General features: G+C 58.5%; 2 protein-coding genes across 3 annotated transcripts; both read right to left on the reverse strand.

The window, feature by feature from the left end:
- Window positions 1-4,694: 4,694 nt before the first annotated feature.
- Window positions 4,695-12,059, reverse strand: CTDSP1 (CTD small phosphatase 1). Of its 2 annotated transcripts, none has more exons than XM_073878672.1 (7): window positions 10,312-12,059; window positions 8,721-8,869; window positions 8,206-8,310; window positions 8,035-8,091; window positions 7,313-7,405; window positions 7,002-7,187; window positions 4,695-6,397 (listed from the first exon to the last, which is right to left on the reverse strand). In XM_073878672.1, exons 1-7 carry the CDS (start codon window positions 10,376-10,378, stop codon window positions 6,269-6,271), a joined length of 786 nt encoding a protein of 261 aa, XP_073734773.1. In that variant the 5' UTR covers window positions 10,379-12,059; the 3' UTR covers window positions 4,695-6,268. The 2 variants fall into 2 exon arrangements, with proteins under 2 accessions (XP_073734773.1, XP_025747402.1); XM_025891617.2 differs by having other exon boundaries at window positions 8,206-8,307; window positions 10,312-12,055.
- Window positions 12,060-14,829: 2,770 nt separating this feature from the next.
- Window positions 14,830-23,888, reverse strand: SLC11A1 (solute carrier family 11 member 1). The gene is made up of 15 exons (XM_025891610.2): window positions 23,771-23,888; window positions 22,840-22,973; window positions 21,873-21,995; window positions 21,454-21,573; window positions 20,560-20,666; window positions 20,045-20,115; window positions 19,656-19,723; window positions 19,330-19,485; window positions 18,517-18,675; window positions 17,362-17,451; window positions 17,111-17,230; window positions 16,519-16,668; window positions 16,009-16,082; window positions 15,463-15,616; window positions 14,830-15,319 (listed from the first exon to the last, which is right to left on the reverse strand). The coding sequence occupies exons 1-15, from the start codon at window positions 23,775-23,777 to the stop codon at window positions 15,209-15,211; spliced, it is 1,644 nt and encodes a 547-aa protein (XP_025747395.1). The 5' UTR covers window positions 23,778-23,888; the 3' UTR covers window positions 14,830-15,208.

A 23,888-nucleotide genomic window follows, 5' to 3' on the forward strand; every position in this document is an offset into this window, starting at 1 on the left:
GGTATTTGTCTTTCTCTGGCTTATTTCATATTTATATTCTCTAGCTCCTCCATGTTGTTGCAAATGGCAAGATTTCATTCTTTTTATGGCTGATTAATATTCCATTGTGTGTGTGTATATATATATCTCACATCTTCTTTACCTATTCATCTATCAGTGGGCACTTAGTTTGCTTCCATAATTTGGGTACTGTAAATAATGCTGCAATAAACACAGGGATCCCTTTAATTTAGTGTTTTCATATTCTTTGGGTAAATACACAGTAGTGTGATTACTGGCTCAATTTTTTGAGGAACTTCCATACTGTCTTCTACAGTGGCTGTACCACTTTGCATTCCCACCTACAGTGCGGGAGCATTCCTATTGGGGAAACATATGTTTTTAAAAATCCTTTCCAATTTCTTTATTATGGTAAATGTCAAATATATAGAAAAGTATAAATAATAGCGCAACAGTACAATACTCAACACTTAAGGATTCAAGAATTAATGGCAGTAAATATACTTGGAAGTAATTTGCAGATATGATACTTGAGCCCAAAATATTTATCACACGTATCCTGAGAATGAGGGCATTCTCCATAACTATAATATGATTTTCACACCTGAGAATATTAACAATAATTTCTAACATCATCTGCTATGCCGTCCATAGTTAAAATTTTGCCAATTGTCCCACAAGGACTCTAACAGCTGGTTTTATTGACTCATGATCAAATTCGGATCATGCATTTCCTTCGAGTGTGACGTCTCTTCAGTATTTTGTAAATCTAGAACAGTCGTCCAACATTATGTTTTTCCTGATATTGACTTACCCGAGTCAAGGACACATGTCTTGTCGTGTGTTCACATTGTGAGTTTGTCTGAGTCTTTCCTTGTGTATTATTTAGTTTCTCTTCCTCTAGTATTGCCCACAAACCGAAAGTACATCTAACATCTTGATTAGGTTCGGTAAAGGTACATTCTGCCCTTTGCAATTAGAAGTCATCCCGGGGTGATGGTTTGGCACGAGAAGCACGAAAGTTTTAAATTCCTTACTTACCACTTCTTACTTCTTCTTTGATAATATTCATTCTGTAAGTACTTATTCAACACCTGATTTCCCCACCGTGTCTGTTTAGCTCACTGCTGAACCCTAGTGCCGGGTACACGGTACGCGTGCCATAAATGTTTGAAGGAAAGAAATGGAATTTATGATTTCTATCTCTGATATTATATTTAGGGAGCTGTGTTTTACATTTTAAACTGATTTTTATTTTTAAAAAAATTAATAAATATGCCTGCTAAAAGAATTCAAATTAGGGGTGCCTGGGTGGCTCAGTCCTTAAGCGTCTGCTTTTGGCTCAGGTCATGGTCCCAGGGTCCTGGGATCGAGCCCCGCATAGGGCTCCCTGCTCGGCGGGGAGTCTGCTTCTCCCTCTCCCTCTGCCGCTCCCCCCTGCTCGTGTTCCCTCTCTCACTGTGTCTCTCTCTGTCGGATAAATAAATAAAATCTTTAAAAAAATAAAAATAAAGTAATTCAAATTAGGTGTATAATAAAATGTGTCCCTCCCATGGGAGATGGCTCCCAACCAGCCCCCCAGCCCTGTTCCCCGGAGTGGCAACAGTTCTCATGTCTTGTGTACGTGACTGGAGGATAAGCAAGTATGTATTTGTGTCAGTTTTTGTATTTCTCCTTTATGGGAATAAACCATCCCCATTGTTAGGATTCATCCGTCTTGGAGATCATCCTGTATCTGCTCGAATTTTTCCATCTCATTGTTTTTCAAGACTGCATGGTATTCTCTGCTATAGATATAGCAATATTTATTTAACCAGTCCCTTACTGATGGACACTTAGGTTATTTCAAGTGTTTTGCTATTACAAACAAGGAGGCAATTAACATCCTTATACATACGAGTCTAAATATACATACATTTTATACACAGCACAAATTCCTAAAAGTGGAATTGCTGGATCAAAGGGTATCTGCACTTCAAAAAATACTTTCATAAAGATTTATTTATTTATTTGAGAGAGAGAGAGAGAGAAAGCACAAGGAAGGGGGAGGGACAAAGGGAGGGAGAAGCTCAAGCAGACTCCCTGCTGAGCAAGGAGCCCCAAAGGGGGGCTTGATCTCACCACCCCAAGATCATGACCAGAGCCAAAATCGAGTCGGATGCTTAACTGATGGCGTCACCCAGGTGCCCCTCAAAAATAATTCTGATAGTGTCAAATTGCTCTCCAAAGAGATTGTACCAGCTCACACCCCTGCCACCAGTGTTTTATCGAGTGCCTTCTCCCCTGCACCCTCTACTCCTGTGTGTGTAACAAGAGTGAATATCTGCCCATACCAGGCTCCCATGAGATACGTTCTCACAGCTGACATCTCCAAAGCCTTTCTCCCTCCCAGCCATCCCTGCCCCCACCCCCAAGCCAAGAAGCCACAGGGTCCTGCCAAGTTTCTCTGTCCTCTCAACATCCATCTCTTCTATACTCTTCCTGCTTCACTCCGCCCTGGCCTCAGCTCAGGCATCCGCCCCCCATGTTTGGGACCATGGCTGTGGTCTCCGCATGTGGTCTCATGTCTCTGTACCCCTGGTCGAGGTTCCAAAATCCTGCTGCCGCCTTTGAGCACCGCCCCCACCCATTCCGTGTTCCTCTATGGCACCCACTGGGCTGCCTAAAGATCTGCACTATCTGGCCCCTCCTGCTGTCTCCAGCACCATTTCCCACCCTTCCTCCCTTGTGTGCCGTTCCAAAATTCTCATTTCCCACACTCCCTACTATGGCGCCCCGCCACAACGTTCTGCTTCCTTCCTGATGCACCTCCTCGCTTAGGCCACCTTTACCTGAATTGCTCCTCCTTCCCAAACTCCTCTGAGCCACAAGGCAGCAGGCAGCATTTTCCAAACCTCCCAGGCCATCCCAGGTGGGCTGAGGCGCCCCCCGGGCTCCCCACCTTCCGTGTTCTCTCTCTCTCAATCTCTCACACTTGCGTTTATTGCATTTCAGGTTTTATTTATTTATTTATTTTAAAAAATATTTTATTTATTCATTTGAGACAGAAGGTCAGTGCAAGAGCAGAGGGAGAGGCAGAAGCAGACTCTCCGCTGAGCAGGGAGCCAGACAGGGGGCTCTGGGCTCGATCCCAGGACTAGATCATGACCTGAGCAGGGGGCAGCCGCTTAGCCATCTCAGCCACCCAGGTGCCCTGCATTTCAGGTGTCTTTCCCAGCACTGGGGTGTGGGTTCCTTGAAAGCAGAGGCATGGCCCAGTCATGGGGTGTCCCTGGGTCCTGGCATCGTGCCCAGCACACAGAGAACGCGAATACATGTGGTTGAGTTGAACTCCATGTGGGTGAAGGCTACGTGGGTGGGGGTGGTGGGGAGAGACTGACTGTGGTCTCATTCAAAGCTGGGAACCCTGGTGACTCCCTGGTGTGTCAGGGCCCCTGCAATGCAAATCTTGGGGGTAACCAGTGTTTACTGGGAGAGCAGGAAATCAAGCAGTACCCTAGGGAGGAGGAAGGCGGAGGCAGGGAGGGCTGAGTATTTACCCCGCCCCGGTGGGCTCCAGCTCAGAGTGGAGCTGATGGGAGCTGTGGGCTTCTCTTCCCGGATCACACACGCTGCGGGTCCCCCCCCCCCGCCCCAGACTTGGAGAACAGACCAACATCTGGGGCGCGGGGAGGCCGAATTGAGGCTTGATTCACAAGGTATGGGGATGAGGGGGGTGAAGGGGCAAAGTAGGCAGAGCTGGGGGGACAGAGACCAACTTTGGAAAGGGCAAATCTCTCTTCTGTCCCGTGTGTTTATGTGTATTGGGGGGAACACTGCCCCCAGCCCGGGAGATGGGTGAATGATGCTGGCGCCCATCTTTCCAGCCCCCGGGGTGGGGGGGGAGGGGCAGGCTGGCGTCACCGAGGACAGAGAGGCCTCTAGCGGCCACCGTGGGAAGCAGGAGAGGGCGGGCCGGGGAGGGGCGGGAGGGCACTTCCTGCCAGGGCCTGGGGCTGCCCAGTTTTGCAAAGGAAGTGCTGCCCGGGCCGGAGGGGCGGAGGCAGGAAGTGGGCCGGAGGCTCGTGCAAGGGCGCGGCGGGTAGGTGCTGAGAGGCCGCCGAGGGGCGGATGGGGGAGGGCGGTGCGAAGGGCAAGGAGACCGAGCGCCTGCCCCCAGTCTCCCCGGAGACCTTGACGCCTCCGCCTGCCCGCCCTTCCCGACGCCTCGGCCGAAGTTCTTCGGTTTGGAGCCGAACTTGGCTTCCCAAGAACTCGCCCCGCCCCCCAGACCCCGCTCGGGGGCCGCCAGAGCCCCGCCCCTCTACCCGGGGACAGAGGCCACACCCCTCCCGCCTGCAAATACCTTCCAGGGGCCTCGCCTAGGGACGCAGCCCAGCTTTACTTTAAGGCTACCACTAGCGAGCCCTCGGTGTGCAGGCATTTAATCAACTCCGCAGAGAGCGTTTCTCCATTTTGCCGGTCAGGTAACTGAGGCTAAGAGAAGCAGAATAATTAAATAGTACAGCGGTGCACGCGAGGCCGCTCACCGGGGGGCGTCGACCTCGCACTTGCACGCTTGAAGCCCCGGGGCCCTAGGGCAGCCCCTCCCTTCACGCTCCCCCCCAAAGGATTTACTGGGGGGTGTGGCCTCATGCGACACACGACCGCTCCCCGCTTCAGCGTCCCCCCAATGACCACAGAGGCAGCATGGGGGGGGTCTGGCGTTCTCTTTAGTTCTCGGCGTACTGTGGGGCTCAGTCAGAGAAGGCACTTAAATAGGAAGGTCAGCCTATTCAGGCCAACCTTAACCTCCCTCCCACCCCCAGTTCTCGGGGGGCGGAGGGGCAATGGTATCTGCATTTGACATCCCCCCTTGGCACTGGTATGTGGGTCCCCTTAACCGTTAAGGCCTGGGGAGAGCCCAAGGCCTTCACCTCCAGACTCTCAGCATTTTGGGGAAGGGGTTCCAGATGAAGTCAGAACTGGAAGGCAGGATGTCTTGAGAGCTGCCCCCAGCCAGCAGGGGGTGAGGCAGGGGGCGACAGGGGGTGGGTTGGCACGGGGGGGGGCGGGGAGACAGCTTGGCCAGGCTTCCTGGAGACCCCCCAAGCCCCCCAAGAAGGGTCCCACCTCCTACAGCTCCCCTAAAGGCACCGGTGAAGTATGGAGTGGGTGGGGGAGGCACCGGATTAGGTGCAGAGACCCCTACACACTCAGCTGGTGGGCCTAGCACAGCGCTGGGCACAGAGAAGCTGCTAATGTGTTTTGAATGAATGAGTAATTGGAGCAAAGAGGGTGTGAGGGACAGAAGACAGGGCTTGGGGCCCCTTGGCCCAGCCTGTTTCATTCAGAAAATAGCAGTTTAAAAAATGTAAAAATCCTTTCCCTCCCTCCCCACAATTTATGGGTCCAGGAAAGGGGTGAAGGAGGGGGTCTCTCTACCCCGAACCTTCCCTCTCCCCTTCCCCTAAAAATCTATATACACATATACATATTTATATGGCACCACAAAGGGGTCCTGCCTCCGCCCCCACACTAGGAGTTGGGGGAGCCAAGCCCCAGGGCCTTGGGGTGGTCAAGGCAGATGTGAGAGGTCAGGGCTTGGTGTGGGGAGCAGCCTTCGGCTGCTAATGAGCCTAGAGAAGCTGGACTCTGGGGTCCCAGAGGACACACGCCGCTCCCTTCACAAGTGGTAACAGATCTTCTGCCCTCCCTGCCCTCCCAGGCAGAGACTGGTGGGGGCTCTATCAGTCCCAAGGGAGGAGGTGGGAGACTGTTTCCTCCCCCTCCAGCCTAGACTGCAGCCATCTGGAGACTGTTCCAGGCCAGAGCTGACCCGATCACGGCCCTGGGAAAACAGGGCAGGGAAAAGGGCTCTACGCAAGGCACTTGGGTGTCCACCGTTCCCAGGCTGGGGGCCCAAGGCACGGGGCGGCAAGAACCCTGCCCCTCCCCGAAGTAGAACCAGAAAGGGCCAAGAGGCCCAATTTGGCAGCAAAGAAACATGGCAGCAGAGAGAGAGAGAAAGGGGGAGCGGCACACAGGGCCCCACAGATCCCCCAAGAAGGAGGAGGAGGTTCTAAGGCACTGACACAGGGACCCAGAGGCTCATCGCCCTTGGCGCAGCCTGCTGCCCCCTTCACAGCCTGGCCAGGCAGGTGGGGAGGGCCCACTTCCCCATGACGCTGAGGTGGTGGCAGTGGCCGCTGGGTTTTCTTAAGGCAAAGTCCACGTGTGAGGGGTGTGGGCCTTGGTCAGGGGCAGCTCCTGGCCCCAGGGCGCCTCACTAGCTGCCGGGCCGAGGCTGCCTGAGCACTGAGTACACGTCATCCACGCGGCTGAGCTGCTCGAAGAAGGGCAGCAGGTCGTGAAGCTCTGTGTCGCTCATGTTGTCAAACCAGGAGGCCACTGGTACCTGGGCAGATGGATGCAGGGCAATGAGGAGGGCAGGTGGCCCTGGGCGCGGGACGTCCAGACCAGCCCTGAGCACCCACTGCTTGGTGGGCCACCCCCCGGAAGCCCCTGACCCACGGTTTTCAGACATTTTTGACAGCAACCCACCGTAAATCACATTTACACATACAATAAAGTGCCAGTTTTATAAAATGATACTTAGCCTTACTGGGTGCAAAGCACTCCAATATCTTCTATTCTATTTTGTTGTTCAAAAACTCCCAACTAGGACCCCCTACATTATTTCTGTGACCCACTAACAGGGCACAACTGGCAGTCTGAAAAATTAAAACTGCTCCAGTATGCAACAGGGCCCTCCGCCCCTGGTGGGCACCCTCCCCCTACAAGCACGTGGACTGGCTCGAATGATCAGTAAGGTATGAAACGCAGCAGCGGGTGGATGAGGCTAGGGAGTGGCAGGCACAGGCCACCGAGGGCCAGGAGGACCAGGAGGGCACCAGGCCCCGGACACCACCCAGCGTGGCAGTGGGGAGGCCAAGGAGGCCCCAGTGGCTAGACCCTTTTCTTGGCTCTCGGCCCTCAACCCGGTCCTGCCCGGCACTCACGGCGTTGTCTGGATGGAAGACGTAGGAGGCAGGCGAGTTGTCTAGGATGAGCACCCGCCGCAGGTCTCGGCCCAGCCGGCTCAGGTCCTTCACGTAATTCCCCCGGTGGAAGACACAGGACTCCCGAAACAGGCGCGCCCGGAAGGCCCCCCACTTGTCCAGCAGATCAGCTACTGGGTCTGCATACTACGGAGTGGAACACGGGTCATCTGGGGCCGAAGGTGACCCAGAGGTCCATCCGGCTGCAGGATGGAGACGGGAGGGGTGGCGGGTGACCCCAGGAGCCCTTCAGAGGGTTGGGAGGGGCTCACCTTGGCAAGGCTGGCGGTGAACAGCACGCACTCAAAGAGCTCGCCCATTCGCTGCAGGAACTCATCCACGTGGGGCCTCTTCAGCACGTAGACCTAGGGGGTGGGCCAGTGAGGGGACTGCTGGCCCACAGGCCTGGGCGGGGAGGGGCGGGACGGGGTTGCTGAGGAGGGGGAGGAGGGGGGAGCAGAGCAGAGGGGCACAGGAGGGAGGCTGGTCCCAGGGCCTGCGGGCTCCACTTGGCCAGCCGGCCGTTCCAACTGTCCTTCCAGAAAGGGATCAAAATGAGCCTCCAACTTCTAACTTCAGGTCCTACCTCATGGGGAATCACTAATCCCCTGTCCTTCCCCCACCATGGCCTTAGACAAATGTAGGGGCCTGGGGGCAGCCCCCTCACCCCAAGGCTGCAGGGCACCGGCCCCCGAGCCAAGTAATGGAGAACAGGCTGGACAGCACACAACCTATCCTGAATTACTTGAACTGGGTCCCGGGCAAGGTGGGGCAAGGGGGTGCCAAGGAGGAACCCCACTCCCTGCAGGCCTTGGAGTTGGGCCAAGTCCCTGAGGGTCTGTGTGACCTTGGATGCAAGTCTCACATCCTCAGGGGTCTTACATTCCACCTCTATCAAAGTCCCACCTGGGGTGCTCAGGATTGGTCAGAGGAGCCTGGGGTCTGGAAGGCAGATGCCAAGCCCGCCGCCTCCCCCCCACACCCAGCCCCTCACCTGGTGGACCACCCCATCAATCTCCACAGGGATGATGAAGTCGGCGTTGTTCACTGGCTGTGGGGGGAAAAGGAGCTGCTGGGGCGGGGCCCGCAGAGACCACCCCCCCAGTCCAGGGCAGGCTCCCTCAGAGACCCGGGGCTGAGGGCTGCAGGGCAGGGCAGGGCCCACCTTAAAGGAGCTGTGCACCAGGGTCTCATCCAGGTCGATGACCACACAGATCTTGTCCACGTCCTGGGCCTTGGCTTCTGGGAGCAGGTACTGGACTGGGGTCTGCTTCAGGGATGGGTGAGGTAGTTGGGGGCACCTCTCCTAAGGCCCCGTCATTTCTCCTACATGGGTCTTCCCTCCCCCAGCCCTCTACCTGGGGAGACACAGGGGTGGCAGGGAGAGACCACCGCCTTCCCAGCTTTGCCCCCTGCCAACTGAGGCCTGGGGCAGGCTGCATTTCCCCACCTGGGAAGCCAAGGGAGAGATAAGCTTCCATCTTATAGGGGAAATCCAGACTTCCCTTGGCTGAGGGGCCCTCACATGGGTGGCAGTCTTGGGGCATTCAGGGCCAGGCTGGGAAGGCCTGGGAGGGTGGGTGCAGGGGTTGGGAGAGGACCCTTCCCTATCTTACAGGGCCTGCAGACTGGTCATGCCCAGATGCCCGCCCCTGCAGCTCCCACCTGGCCACCACGCACCTTGGGGACAGCTCCGTTCTCCTCCACCAGCAGGGGTGCCCCACTGTGCGCAGGCAGGGCCTCCCCATCGTCCCGGCAGACACAGCAGAAAAGCGAGTGGAGGATGCCCCGGCTCCGGGGCTTCTGAGAAGCTGCTGACTTCTGATCACCTGAAGCAGGGAGGCCCGAAGTGGGGGTGTGCACACTAGGCTGCAGAGTCGTGCCTATGTACCCAGGTGTGAGCCCCTGCGCTGAGAGGGTCTGGCCATGCCCCCTTCGTTCAGGGTGATACACCAACGTGACTCCAGACCCTCCTGACAGCCTTGACCCCAGGCCACCCCTCTGATACCCACAAATCCTCCTAGTGTGGGCACAAAGCCACCCTCATCCGGCAGTGGGCTGGCTGGAAGGGGCCCACGGAAAGTGCTTTCTTTTTGCCTCCCTCCTAGCCTTCATCACTCCTGAGGGATCAGCCCCACTGGGGACGCCTCCTGACACCCACCTTACCTGAGTAGCCCCTGCTCGCTGAGGCCCCTACCGAGGAGAGCTGGGGCCGGAGGCCCCAGCTCTCCACTCCCGCCCTCCTCCCATCCTTTCCGCCCACGTGGGTCCAAAGTCCTTACTAAGGCTGGGCGCAGAGGCTGGGAGTGGGGGCCTGGAGTCGGTGTCCCGCAGCCATCTGCCGGCCCCGCCTCCTCCGCCCTCGCCCCGCCCAGACCTCCGACCTAGAGCCCGGCATCCGCCGCCTGATTGACGGACCCACCCTCCACCGCCCCTCTACCGGGGCCCCTGCCTTCGGGCGGAGCTAGGCCCTGGCCAGAGCTGGGCCGACCCGGAGGGGCTTCCTAGCCTCTGAGGTCAACGCCGGGACAGGGAGGGGCAGACGCCCAGCCTAGACCCTCCAGCCCCCGGGGGCCGGCCGAGGCAGGCGGGCGGCACCGCTCACCGGGTCGGTGCGTGTGTGCACAGGCCCGGCGCCCAAGGGCCTTGCAGCCGGGGCGCCTGGGGCTCAGCTCGATGCACGGGACTCCCCGCGGGTGCGCTAGCGACCCTTAGAAGTGGCTGCCCCACTCTTGTGCCTCTCAGGGGCTCAATGCTTCTACGCGTGACGCGGAAGTTTGTTGGGATCATAGCTGTGCGTTGGCGGGAGATCCTTCCAACCCTCCCCAGCCCGCTGTCACCTCGGCGCCCCCGCCAGCGACCCAACCAGACCGCGGCCCGGGGCGGAGCCTCAGCGGGTGGCCTGAAGGCGCCCTCTTCAACCCTCCATCTCCCAGCCTCATTGGCGCCAAGGGGGGGGGGAGGGGGCGACTGTCGGGCAACGCGCAATGCCAGCCCGGGAGACCCGGAAGGAACCCACTCTCGATCCCTGCCTCAGTTTCCCCACCTCGAGCACTCGGGAGCGCCCAAGTGGCTCCAGGCCCCGCCCCGCGTCTCGGAGCCTCGGCGAGTTCAAACTCTCTCCCCGTTCCCTCTCCGGCTGGGAGCTTTGAGCTCAGCAGTAGCGGGCGCCCGGGGCGGCGGCGGCGACTGACCCGGGAAGGGTCTCGACCCCCTCCTCCTCCCATCCCGCGGCGCCCCAGCTGCAGCCCCCTCCGCGCGGCCCCAGTACCTTTGCCCCGTAGCGGGCCCCGCGCCTCCTCCTTGGTGATCTGAGTAATGACGGCCGAGCTGTCCATGGGGCCGGGCGCGCTCCGCTCCGGCCGGACTCTGGCCCGGGCGCCCGGCCTCCCCCCCGGCTCGGGCCGGAATCGGGGCGCGGGGGGGAGGGGAGGGGTGGGAGGGAGGGATCCCCGCGAGCTTCGGAGGGGAGGGGAGCCAGGTTCTAAGGGGGAGGGGGAGGGAGGGGGCGCGGAGGAAACTTTGTTACAACATGGAGTTTCCTCCCCGCGAGGCGGATGCAAACATGGAACCCGGGCGCTGTTTCAAGGCTCCCCCTTAAAAGGGCAACGGCTTCGGCGTGACCTGGACTCGGCCGCGGCTTTCATCACCGCTGGGGCCGGCGCGGCTCGGGTCTGCTGGCCGGGAGGCGGGCCCGGCCGGGTTCCTGCCGCGCTCCAGGGGGCGTCGCCTCTTTTCCTGCCGCCCGCCCGCGGGGCCGAGCCTCTGCGGCTGCGTGGCAGGACCGGCACCCGGCCCACAGTTCCAGACAGCCGAGCGCCCGGGGCCAGGGCCCGCCCCACCCGCACCGAGCGCCCACGCCGGGGAGTGCCCGAGGGCGGCGCGGCTCCACCTCTGCACTTCGCGAGCGCCAGAGACTAGCCGCTTCTCGGTTTCCTCATCTGGGAGACGGGAATAACGCTCTCTGGTCTGCGAAATGGGTCTTCAGTGGTTGCAGGGACCGCCTCGCAGGAAGTCCTGAGCGAGCGAAGGTTCTGCCAGCTCCAAAAGTCTGTGCAGATCCGCAGAATTGTGCTTTTGACCGGACCGGGACCGTCAACACCCACCGCTGTTTCGGGGCCAGGTGACCCGGATCTGTAGGGCGTGACAATTACAACTCCCTGTCCCGGAATGCCCCCTGCGGACCTCGCCCAATTGCCCCATCGGGTGCCCCAAACGTCCGCGCCCACGGCAGGGCACCAAGTCCCTATGTGCCTCAGGGCCTTCGTGTGCGCTGTTCCCTCTGCCTGGAAGGCGCTTCCATGCCCTTCACGGAGCCAAATCCCACGGACCTCTACGACATGCCACCTGCTCCAAGAGGCCTTCCCAGACCCTTCCTCTACTCCCCACGCCGGGCACGCTGTAATTATTGGGGCGGGGGGTCATGCGGTGTCCGCACGCAGTGGGCGCTTAATCCCTGCGGGCCCGATTTCTGACGGTGGGGGCGTCCACAGACATCAGCTGTTTGTACGATTTTAAACACCCGTTGCACTTGGGGTGTACGGAGACACGAACTGGCGCGGGGCCCGCGTTTCCACGCGGATTCTTCTCGAGGGAAACTCCCGTGTTATGCGCCGCGAGGCCTGCGGGTGTTTTTGTTCTGTTTTATTTCTCCTGTTTCGGAAGTTCTTTCCATTCTCCTTACTATTTTGTGTTCACAATTTAAAAAATAATAATAACGCCAAGCCCCGACAAACACGCCTCAGTACTTCCTTCCCCCGCGGGGCCTCGGTGGCGGGGCGGAGCGGGCGCGTCCTGTCCCGTCCAGCCGCCTGGTGCGAGCTCCGCGCACGTCCTCCAGGCCCGGGGCGGGGTGGGTTGGAGGGGGAGCCGGGGAGGGGAGAGGCCCTGGGGAGGGGAGAGGCCCAGCGCCGGGGCTGCAGGGCAGGAGGGCGGTGCCGGCCCGAAGGCGCGCCAGCTGCTTGCCCTGCGACGGAGAAGAGAGGAGGCGGCCCGGGGCTGGATGGGACTCCCTCCACCCCCAGCCCCCAGCCCCCCAGCCCAGCCCCAGGCCGGACCCCGCAGCCGTCTCCTGCCCTTCGGCGCCCACATCGCCACCAGCGTTGCATTTAATCCTAATAATCACCAACGTATAGCTAGCGCTTCGTCTACACCCTGCTCTGGCTGCGCCCCCTAATCTCCTTCACTCCTCAGAACGACCCCCTTCTCCCATTTAACAGATAAGGCAAGTGAGCTCCGAGAAGTGAAGGGACTTGACCCAGCCTTCCGGCGAGGGTAGAGGTGGGGTTCTGGCCACCAAGCCGAGACCCCCCCCCTTCGGTTGAGGCCCGGGGCGGGGTGTCAGCTTTATCTCCGGATGCCCAGCTCGCACTGACCCCAAAAGGAAACGTGTGGTGGAGGACTGAATGAACCCTGGCCTGAGCAGGGCGGCTCACCTTCCTCTCCTTTCCTTTCTCCCTCTCTGAAGGCTGAAACCTGGCCCGGCTGTCCCCTTGGGAGTCAGAGTAGCCGACCGAATGGATAGGGCACCGGGGAGGGTCGCTGCCCACCCCCGGCCCCATCCCCCTCGCCTCCCATCCCTAACATCAGCCACCTCCAAGGCCTCTTCCCCTGGGAGACCTTCCCAGGCTCCAACGCCTTGGAGGTGGACCTTCCCCCAGGGAGAGGTGGTTACCAGGGAGTCAGGAGCCGGCCCCCACCCCCACCCCCGCCCCTGCAGGGCAGGGGCGGGGGTGGGGGGTCTGTGGAGACCACAGAAGCCGTTGGAAGTGTTCTGTAGGGTCTCGGGGGTTCTTTGGGCTTCCTCCCTGGGAGGGGGGGCAGTGTCCACACCCAGCCGCTACCCCATAACTGCACTGCCCCTGCAGCTGGAGGTCACCTTACCCACAAGTTATTTTTCTCCTGCACCCCAGGAGGAATCAGATCAGGCGGGCTGTGGATCCAGAAACACCAGGACTCCGCTGGGTTCTGACTAGCAACCGTGGACAAGAGTCTCCATTTAGCACCTTAGCGTCCTCATCTGCCAAATGGGCTTGCTAAGAGCCCAACCCAGGAAAGTGAAGGGGGAGGGGGGGTCAGGGCGGAAAGGGAGGGTGTCCTCCTCAGGCCCTTGGGGAAAATCCAGGTGCCAGGCCCCCTCCCCCCTCCCTCCCTCTAGGAAGAACCAGAGCTACTAGGGGCGTGGAGGGCAGCCTCTTGTAAGGGCTTCCTGCCCAGAAACGACTGACCTTGGCCTGACCTCAATGCTAACCCCTTGCCCAGGCCCAGGGTAGCCCCGTAGCTGACCCTTTGGTCCCTTCCCCTCCCCGCCTTCCCTGCACCCGCATTCTCAGTGGCCGCCTTAACTATTCACATGCCCGGCCTGCTCCTTCATCTGGGCTCCCCGATCCTGCTCTACAAGATCCAAGAACTCCCCACAACGTTGCATGTCTCTGTTTAGCACACACCTGCCCCACACTCCTGGCAGGTTCATTCTCCCTTGGCTGCTCCCCGCCCCTCCTCCATTCAGCTTTCAAAATCCTGTTCAGGAGTTACCTGCTTTGGCCCCGGCTTCACTCTTTTCCAGGTGTGCCCGACACACACTTGGGTCGTTCCCTCGCCCCACTGTTGAGTGATTTGCTGTCACTTAACGTAGCTGGCTCCCCCTACTGGAGTGTGAGCAACTTGAGAGCTGACGTCTTTAATTCGGGACTTTGCCTCCCTCCCCCACGTCTAGCACAGGGATGGGACCCAATTAATAGTGAATTGATGGAGAGGGGTGTGCCGGGGTACAGCTGGGGACACCTCCAGGAAGCTGGAGAGGAGTACGGAAGATGCCTCTTTCTCCATTAATCCGGCCCCCATCCATTCCCTTCTTCAGCCAAGGTGGGTCCCAGCCCTCTCCAGGGCCAAGCCCAGAAGAGGCTACAGCGGCCTTTCAGCTCGGGTACTGTACCCTCTCCCAACCGTTTCTCTGGTTGGGCCAGATCTGTCCCATCCTGTCCCTCCTTAAGGGCCCCACTCGCATCGTTGCCCTTTTAAGAAAGAGGAAATTCTTCTCATAAACAAGCACCCCAACCAGAGCGCGGAGCTTGCCCCGCCAGATCCTGGGCAAACGGGGGTGCTTCCAGGCACAAAGCTGGCTCCAGGCTCAACCCCGGGAAAGACCTGGCGGCCCCTTCTAGCTACCGCTCTCCGCAGCCCAAAGACTGGGGTCCGGGAGACCCGAAGAGGCAGGAGGAGGGACTTGGGGGAGCCTAGAAACAGCCCAGGGAGCGTCTGTAAAGTGCAACCCCTGCACCGGGCGAAGGGGTGCCGGGCGGCTCCCAGCGGCCGAAGGGGTTTCCCCGCCCACACAACTCCCTCTTCACCCCCCGCCCCTTCGCCTGGGCGGATTCTGAAGCCCCAGGGCGCTAGGCTCGAGCGCCCGCCTCCTCCTCCTCCTCCTTGGCCGGGAGGGGTGAGGCCGCGGCGGGGAGTGAGGGCGCTCGGGACCGTCCCTGCCCCTAGGGGGAGCTGGGAGTCAGCGCGGAGGGAGCGTTAAGAGTGCGACGTGGGAGTCCCGGACGCCCTGTCCCCTGGGGAGATAGCAAATGAATTGGGCCTCCGAGGCACGGACTCTTGGGTTCCACGACCTGGTGCCCGGAGAGGGGACAACTGCGCCTCCGTTTTACTGCCTGGAAAGTGGGTTGCGGGTGGAACAGAAAGTCTGAGGCTACTCTAACGGAGTAGGAGCGAACTGATGTTCGAGTAGAGGGCTTCTTCTAATTGTTCGAGGATTCGTGCTTTCCCGGTTTCTGCTCTCCCGCTCTTTTGGACGAGAAGTGAACTAGCATTTATTGAGCATTCATCAGACTATCCTAAGTGCCAGTTTGGAACCTGTGTCCCGCCCCCAACTGGGTCCCTCAATAAATATTTTTGGAGTTACTATTATTTTTAAGTCCCAAGTGTCAGGCACTGTGTTAAAGTGCTTTATATCCACCGCAAGGTTGGTGTTGTCCCCATTCTACAGATGAGACCACTGAGACTGGAGGTTAATCACTTGTCCAAGCTAGGAAACAGCAGGTTCCTATGGAACCCAGGTTGGCCTGCCTCCAAAACTCCCACTCCATCTTGCTGCCTCCACACACACTCCAGCAGGCCAGTCTGCCCCAGTCATTCCATCCCCCAGCCAGGCCCTGGGTGGGAGTTCATCCAGAGATATTCCCCCTCTCCTCCTCTTCAGGAAGCCCATACAAGAAGTGTTGATGGGAGCTGTGGGCCAGAGGTGTGGCTCCATGGGCAATGAGACAGGTCCAGACCTGGGAGAGGGGCGACCGTGAGCCCAGGAGAGAACAAGGCCTTCCAGGAAGCCCCGGTGCACCCCCTTCCCCCAGTGCCCTCCATCCTTTGCCTCCTTTCCTTGCCTCCCCCATCCCCAAGGCACCCTCTGGCCCTACAGTACCAGATAGGTGGTGAGACCCAGGTAGACCACGGCCAGCGCGGCTACAAGGGCGAAGTAGGCCGGATGGGGGAGGCTGGGCAGGTAGATGACCACAAAGTAGAGGTTGATGGCACAGACCAGCGCCATGATGGAGATTGTGATGGCCTTGCTCAGCCTAGGGGACAGGAGGGAGGCTCAGGACAGGCTGCATCTCCTTCTCTCCACTGCCCCAAGCCCGCCTGGAGGAGAGTGAGGGGATACACGAAGCCACCTTCTCCGGGCCGTGGGACCTGGAGCAGACCCCTTGCCCACTTCTGTCTCCTGGGCCCCCCAGGCTCCACACTGGTAGGATTTGGCAAGAGCAGAGTCTGAGGTGAGACAGTGAGGAGCTCAGGCTCTAGAAACAGCCTCCCAGTCCTAGTTCCCCACACTTGATAGTTGGGTGACCCTGCACAAGTTCCTTAACCTTTATGAGCTTCTCTGGATACTGGTAATTCCTACCTCTAGGTGGTTGTGAGGATCAAATGCAGAATTGCAAGTCCAGTGTTGGGGATGGGGAATACTCACCGGCCATTGGCAAACTCCTGCATGAGGGCTGGCATGCTGGTGAAAGTAAGGATAGGCAGCACAGCAAAGGGAAGCTGGGGAGAAGCAGGAGGATGGGGCTGAGGGACCCTGCCCTCACAATGCAGCAAGAAGGGAGGAGTGGAGCAGGGTTCCAGTCTTGCTCTGCCTGTGTGCCCTTGGGCAAGTCCCCTAAGCCCTCGGAGCCTCAGGTTCTCCACCTCTGTGCCTTCCAAAGTTGTGAGGCTTCTAAGCAGGAGAAAGCATTTGGGGGCTCTGGTCCCAGGCTGCCTAAGTTTGAACGCCAGCTCTCCACTGGTCACTTAACTGTGTACATCAGTTTTCCAATCTGTGAAATGGGGACAATGGTGGTTCCTCTGGGGATTGCGTGAGCCCTAAAGGCAAGGTGTGTTTAGAGGAGTGTTAAGGGTGGGGGGAAGGCTCCGTATGGAGGATTGCTGTGGTTCCTGGGTAGCTCGGCAGGGGCAAAGGCGCTAGGGACCACGGGCTCACCAGCAGGCTCTGCAGCACGTTGAGCAGGTCATTGAGACCTGACAGGTCTTTCAGGTCCCTGAAGACTGCCACGAGCACGGTGGGCAGGATGGCGCAGGAGCGAGTGAGGAGCACGCGGGCAAAGCGTGACCACCGCAGCTTCAGGAAGCCCTGAGGTGTGGGGTGAGCACCTTGGTGGTGGGGTTCAGGACTAGGGATTCCAGAGGAGGGATCCTCTATCGTCCCTCAGCCCATCTCGCACCAGGGGGAACCCCCTATTTTTCCATCTCTAAAATGGGGGCAGCTCTTACTCTAGTTGGCAGAGGATGGATGAGGAGAAATGGGGTTCCCCCCACAGCTGATTGCCTAAGACTAAGCTTTTGGGGAAAAGGCTCCTATTAGTCGTGGGTCTGCAGGCTTGAGCCAGTAACCTCACTTCTCTGCATGTTTTCTCATCGTTAAACCGGGGAGGGGGGCGGGGAGGGGGGCGGGGAGGGGCTTACAATAGCGCCCTCTGGGCTGCTTTAAGGAGCAATGAGGCTGGTATCTGAGCCCCCAGAGGTGTACCCATTGACCTGGGACCTGGCCCTTCCCGGCCCGCCCCAGACCCCACCTCCATCACAAACTGTCCCGCGTAGGTGCCGGTCATGGTGGAGCTCTGCCCGGCCGCTAGGAGACCCACGGCCCAGATGTAGAGCGCAGCCGGGCCGAAGATGCAGCCCAGGATCACGCCCTGCAGGACGGGGTGTGGTTAGACCTGTGGCACCGCCCCTCGCGCAGGCTCCACCCCCGAGGTGGGCGTGGCCACGAGCCCAGCTGGGGCCGGACCATTAGCTTCCATGCCCATCCCTGCCTGGTGCTTACTCCTTGGTAAATGTCCACCGCCACCGTAAGGTTGTTCTTGGGGAAGATCTTGGCGTAGTCGTGGAGGATGCTGTTGGCACAGACGTTGAACTGTGGACAGTGGGAAGGGGATGTGAAGTGCTTAGTTTCAGAAAATCAGACAGCCAGGCCTTGACCAGGGGTGGAAAACTGGTGACCCGCGGGCCGAATCTGGCCAGATGTTATTTTGCTTGACTAAAGAATGTTTTTCCTCTGTAATGTGAATTTGTTGCCAACATCTAAAATTGAGGAGAATTCACACGGGAACCCGGTTTCCAGGGTGCTGTTGGGTTTGTAAAGACTAGCATTACCACAAAGGGACGATTGGCTGGCAGTGGCCCAAGCTGCTCCACAGTCTCCTCTCCCTTACACTGGACCCACTTACCACAGCCCTGAGACTGCCTGGTCTTTAAGGCCACAGAGCAAGGCAGTGGCAGTGCCTAAGTCCCGGGAGGCACGGCCAGTCCTCCCCCCGCAGTGCTCTACATTCAGAAAGCACCCACCCCTGGCTAGCAGTTGTTAGAGCCGCGTGACAGAGACCCACTCAGGAAGGAGAGGGGCCCAGGTCCCAAATCCCAGAGAGCCAGCGAGGAGCTCTGTATCATGGCTGCTATATCCCCAGGGTCGAGGCACTGCCTGATCCCTAACACATACTCAGTAAATCTTTGCTGAATGAATGATGATTTATCTGCTGACAATGAAGATGATCAGGAGAGAGGACTCAGAAAAGAAAAGGACTGCTTGAACAGTCCCAACTCTGTGCTCATGCGCAGGCAGGCACCTACTCCCAGAGTGCCCTCCCTGCAGTTCGCTGGACAAATCCTGGCCATTCTTCAAGGTATAACTGGAAGGCTGGGTCCCAGGACGGAGACTCAGCTCCTCCCTCCCAGTCACCTCCTTTGCATGTCTGTGCCTTGCCGCCCTGTGGGCTGCCTGGGGGGAGCCGTGACTCCCCAGCAGAGTGGGGAAGGGGTCTCAGCCAGAGGCCTGGTCACAGACGCCCTCCTCTACCGGTGCCGGAAGTGCAGGACGGACACTCAAAGGGCTCAGATGCATTGCCTGGTGTCCCCAGCAGAGCCTGCAGGGCTTGGGGGGGTGGGGAGGCCGGCTGTGGCTGTGTGGGGAGGTATATCTCACCGCAGCCTCGTTGGTTTGCTGGTAGAAGGCCTGCCCAAACACGGCTACAACAAAGAGATTGATGAAGAAGGAGACAGACAGGGCGACGGTGGCCTCGATCAGGAAGTACATGTTGGCTTCTCGGATGTCCGTCCGGCGGGACCGGTCTATCTCTCGAGACTAAGAAGGTCAGAGGGGAGGAAAGAGCCAAAGTTCCTCAGAGCTCCCCCAACATTCTCCACCCTCACACTTCTACCTATGTTCCCTTCAAACCCCAGTTCTTCCTAAAGCCCTCCCCGTGGCAGTTTGGGACAGGTCTCGGTCAGCTGACACCCCTCCTGCATGCCCAGTTATATTCTGCCTCAGGGCCTTTGCACTTGCCATTCCCTCTACTTGGAATATCTTCTCCCCTGACCTTCCTTCCTATCCTTCATGTCTCAAAGGTTACCTCCTTAGAAAGGCCTTTCCCAACTACCTTTTCTAAAGTAGCTCCTGCTTAGTCATTCTCTATCATATTTCTGTTTCCTTCCTTCAAAGCACCTTTCACAATCTATAATTGTTTCCTTTACCTGTTTACTGGCTCATGGTCTGTCTGCCCCACTAGAATACGAGCCCCAGAAAGGCAGATGACTTGTCTGTCTTTGCATCACTGACCCCTGGCTCCCAGCACACAGTAGACGCTCTATTACTACATATTGGGTAAGGAGAGAATGATTCACTTCCCGCCTAAAATCCGGAAGGCAGGAGCCAAAGGGGCGGGGCTCCCGGCTTGGAGGCGGCGAGAGCGGGGGCGGAAGGGAGCAGGCATCTCACTGTCCCCTTGCCTCGGCTCACCTTCACCAGGGCCGAGTGCAGGTAGATGTTGTGAGGCATGATGATGGCGCCGACGATGCCCACGGCCTGCAGCAGCTCTGCACGGCCGCAGCCGGGGCACGAGGGCAGGAGCAGGCCCTGGAGAAGCGCTAGCTGGGCCGGCCGCGCCACCACGTACTGTGGGGAGACGCCTGGTCAGGCCGAGCCCTGCGCCGCCGTTCCCACCCTCCGCCCGGACCCTGGCCGCTAGGGGGCGTGGCCAGAGGCCGCGGCCCCCTCCCCCTCGGCTCTGCAAGGGGCACCAAGGAATGGCCTTGGCGGAGGGTGTTGCGGCTTTGGCTTCCCACCTCGTAGCCGAAGGTCAAGGCCATAATTGTAATAAGCAATCCAAAAAAGGCTTCCAGCTTCCGCAACCCTAGGGGGAAAGCCAACAACAACAACAAAAATTGGAATGTAAGCGATTATTAATGGCTAATACCTTGGGCACTTTGTTCTAGGCACCGTGTCAAGTGCTTCACAGATATGACCTCAGTGAATCCTCACCACAGCCCTGTGACGTTTGTGCTATTATTATCCCCATGGTATAGATGGAGAAACCCAAGTCCAAGTAACTTGCTCAAGGCCACACAGCCAGAGGGAGGGGGCCGAGAGTCTTTGTCTCCTCTCAGTACAGCAGAGCATGGTTTATACACTCACTTGTTCCCCCCGCCCGGTCCCCTGTGAGGGCCACACCCACCGTAGTTGTCAAGGAAGAGGAAGAAGAAGGTGTCCACGATGGTGATGAGGACGCCGCCCCAGAGTGGGATTCTGAAACCGGAGTGGCCGGGGTCAGCCCAGCCTGGTGCAGGGGTCTGGAACTCCCACCCCCAGGGCAGGAGACTGGAATCTGGCCCCCTGGGAGCAGGGCCCCACGTGGTGGCCCCAGGCAGCGAAGGGAGAGGGGAGCGGGAGTGTGTTGGAGCCCGGAGAAATGGCACAAAACGTAGGGAAGGGCCCAGCTGGGTGGGGGACCAGCCTGGGGCTGCAGTCCCGGGGTCCGCTTGGCGAAGCCCGCCTGGTGACCGGTGTCTGTGTGACTTTAGATGAGTCACTTCACGTTTCTGGGTCTCTCAGAATTTCAGCATCTCTCAGATGCCCCCCAGCCGGCAACACAGCACAACAGCTCTAAGTCAGAGGGGACTGCGGGGTGAAAGGGACTCAGGGAAGTATGAAGCCCTGGACTGGAGAGTTGGGGCCCACTGGGGGCAGTACCGTCCAGCTGAGAGCAGACTGAACGCGATGGCCGTGCCGATGACCTCCTGCATGTCCGAGCCCACTATGGCTAGCTCGATGGTCAGCCAGAGGAGGGTGCGGGGCACCTGCGGGGAGGAGGTAACTCTTCACCAACGTTGGGCCAGTTGTCCTTGATGCCCCATGTCCTTGATGGCTTTCTATACCCGGCACTATCCTGTTGGGCTGGCAGCCTGCACGAGACCCCTGCCGGCCTCGCCTGCTGGCTTCCACTTAGGTTTTGTAGGAAACAATTGAGGGAGAACGAAAGGCAGGGAGAGATCATTTTTCCCCCCTATTTCTAGTGGTGTTCCCAGCAGTGGTGCCGGCAAGGGCACCAGGCAGCCTGGCTCTCTCGGTATTGGTGGCCATTTCGACAGTGGTGGTCGTGCTTCCAGAAGCTTGGCAGCAAATGATGGCTCTTGGGCAGCTGCCCAGCAGCTTTCTGATCTCTGGGTAACACCCCTTTCCTTGCTCCTCCAGCCCTTCCAATACCTTTGTGACTGCATCCCTGCATTAAATACCTTTGAAATCCCTTGTGGCATGGTTTCTGTTTTTCCCGCCTGGACACTCACAGCAGGGAAGTCCCCGGTGTCCACCCCAGCCAATGACCATCTCAAGCCAATGCCTGCCTAGTTTGCACCTTGGGCAAGTCACTTTCCCAGGTTTCAATGTCCCCTCCTGTAAAACAAGCAGGGATCTCTAACGTCCCTCTCAGTCTGTGAACCATTAGTTTGAGCATCAGTCTTCCCATCTATCAAACGGACTTGTGAGGCTCTGCTTGAGATGATGTGTTTATTTGATCATGGACGCTGTAAATAGCTGTTTGGGGCTTGGGGTCTGTGGGTGCTCCCTGTCCAGGCCCTCCAAGCTCACCTTAGGGTAGTAGAGGCGGCAGACCTCGCCCAAGTCCTTGCCTGTCACGGTGCCCAGCCGGGCAGCAAGCCGCTGACAGAGCAGGCCCAGCACGGTGGCCCACAGCAGCACCCAGAGCAGCTGCAGGGAGGCAGGGGGAGGCCTTCAGTGTGGGGGATGCTGTCTGACAACCCCAAGCTGCCGCTGGTACCCCTCTAACCAAGCACACCCCTTGGGGACAGAGTAGAGGAGACGGAGCGAGAAGACCAACACTCCCCCCCTCCCCCACACACACTCTGGCAGGGCAGCCCTGAGGACCCTTTTCAGGCCCATTTGAACTTGATGCCTGCTCCCCCCAACACCGGCCATGCAGTCCACTCTGGGGAAATGTGGCAAGTTGAGGGGTCTCCGCCCTCCCCAGGGTGCCCCGACTCAATCACTTTGAATCCAGCCACGGCACCAGCCTGAAGATCCGACTCAATGTTTCCTGGGTCCAGGAAAGCGATGCTCATGAGGAAGCCAGGCCCCGTGAAGGCCCATAGCTTCCTCAGGCTGAATGCGCCCTGTGGGTGGGAGTGAAGCGAGGAGATGCTGGGTAGAGGGGTGGTAGCAATGGGCCTTGGCCCGCCCCCCCCGAACCCCCTCTGGGCTCATCAGCCCAGGCTGTCTGGTCCTGGCCTCTCCTTTCCCCCCATTCCTGGAGCTACCACCCCTGGGGGTTCGTGGAGGGTGTGGGGTGGGAGGAAGCAACAGGATCTGCTGAGTCATAGTAGATCTGCTTTCTGGATCTGTCCAATTTGGCAACCGGCCTACAACCGACCAGTCTGCCTCAAGCTTGCCCTGACTCAGTAGATCCTCAGAGGCCAGAGGGGGTCTTTTCTGGGGTCAAGCCTCCCTGGTCCTGCTCCTCCTTCCCCAGTTCCTTCTCAAACCACAGTCCCTCCTCTCTGGAGTCCACTGAGCCTCGGGTCTCCCCACCCCATTCCAGGGCTAGGGCTGGCAGCCTGAGGATCTGCTAAAGATTCTGGAAGTTCAGGCCGACAGCATCCTAGAAAACAGCCTGCAGTTCCCGTCACTTCTCCGGATGCGCTCGAGCTGGTCCTTTCCTTTAATACTACAACAAATCCTTGAGTCTCCAGCCTGAGCTCCCCCCAGGCCCCTTTCCCTCTGTAAGAAAGCTGAGATTCATTCAGAAAGCCGCTTGATCATTTTTAGACAAAACCTGAGCTCCCCAGTCAAGTGCTAAGGATGGAAGCAGGAGAAGGGCAGTCGCCACTGCCAGTCACTGCTGCTCAGAGCTGGAAGGGACTTGCCATGGTCTTCTGGAGCCCTCTTCCCCCCAGCCTGTGAGATCCGATAGCATGCTGTCAGTCCTGAAAGACCCCAGGAAGTTTCCAGCATTCCTACCGGTTTTGTGTCAGGGATGGGGATCTTCTCACTCAGGTAAGTTGTTCTGAGAGGTTCTTGCTGTGGCTCTGAGCTGGGTGGGCTGGAGATGGAGCCATAGTTGGGCCTGCTTAGACTTTGAGGGTTCTTGTCACCTGCAAAGGGCCCCAAGGAGGCATGGTGACTGACTGGTTTCTTTCTGGTGGCCCAAAGCTAAAGTCCTCTGTTCTCCTCCCCTACAGCCTTCTGGCAAAGTGGAGAAATTAAGGCCCAAGTAAACAGGAGCCCTTGGCTCCCATCTTGGGTCCATCACCTCCACCCTTTGACTAAATGTTTCAAGATTTAATTAATTTAATTAATTTGTTAATTAATTAATTTTTTTGAGAGAAAGAGCAAGCATGCACAAGGAGGAGGAAGAGAGGGACGAGGGGGAGAGAGAATCTCAAGCAGATTCCACGCTGGGCATGGAGCCCAATCTGGAGCTCAGTCTCACGACCCTGAGATCACGACCTGAGCTGAAATCAGGAGTCAGACGCTTAGATGACTGAGCCCCCCAGGCGCCCTGATTGACCAAATGTTTCAGAAGACATGTGGGAATACAGCTTCTAGAATAACTCTCCTTCCATGTGGGCACAAAAATTCCCAAATCTACATCTCTCCTGCCACAAAGGATGCAGAGGGGGACACCGGACTCTGAGGAGGGCATACTGATGCCAATGTGTAAGCCCCGTGGCCTCACTCCTGCCTCCTCCACCAGCCAGGTAAACTCCAGGAGCTCCAAACGCACAGAGAACAGACAAAGGGGATGCTGTGCACTTGCGGATGCAAAGAGCCCAACCCCAGACTGGTGTCTGGAGTTAGGTCAAGACCAGGATGCCCACTGGGGATCAGGGGGTTCCTTTGCCTCCTCCCAACCCCCTTTTACGACTCTGACCCTGGAGGGGCTACTCACCTGTCATGAGGATGGCAGACTCAAGCACTCTGCGTGTGAGTGGGATGTTAGCAGCCACTCAGCACACACGCTCCCTCTCTGAGGGCTGGAGCATATCAGTGTGCAAGGCCACACCCTC

This window comes from Callorhinus ursinus, unplaced genomic scaffold (genome assembly GCF_003265705.2).
Source record: "Callorhinus ursinus isolate GAN/ISIS: 27379988/994484 unplaced genomic scaffold, GSC_fseal_2.0 scaffold2, whole genome shotgun sequence".
Taxonomy (NCBI): domain Eukaryota; kingdom Metazoa; phylum Chordata; class Mammalia; order Carnivora; family Otariidae; genus Callorhinus; species Callorhinus ursinus.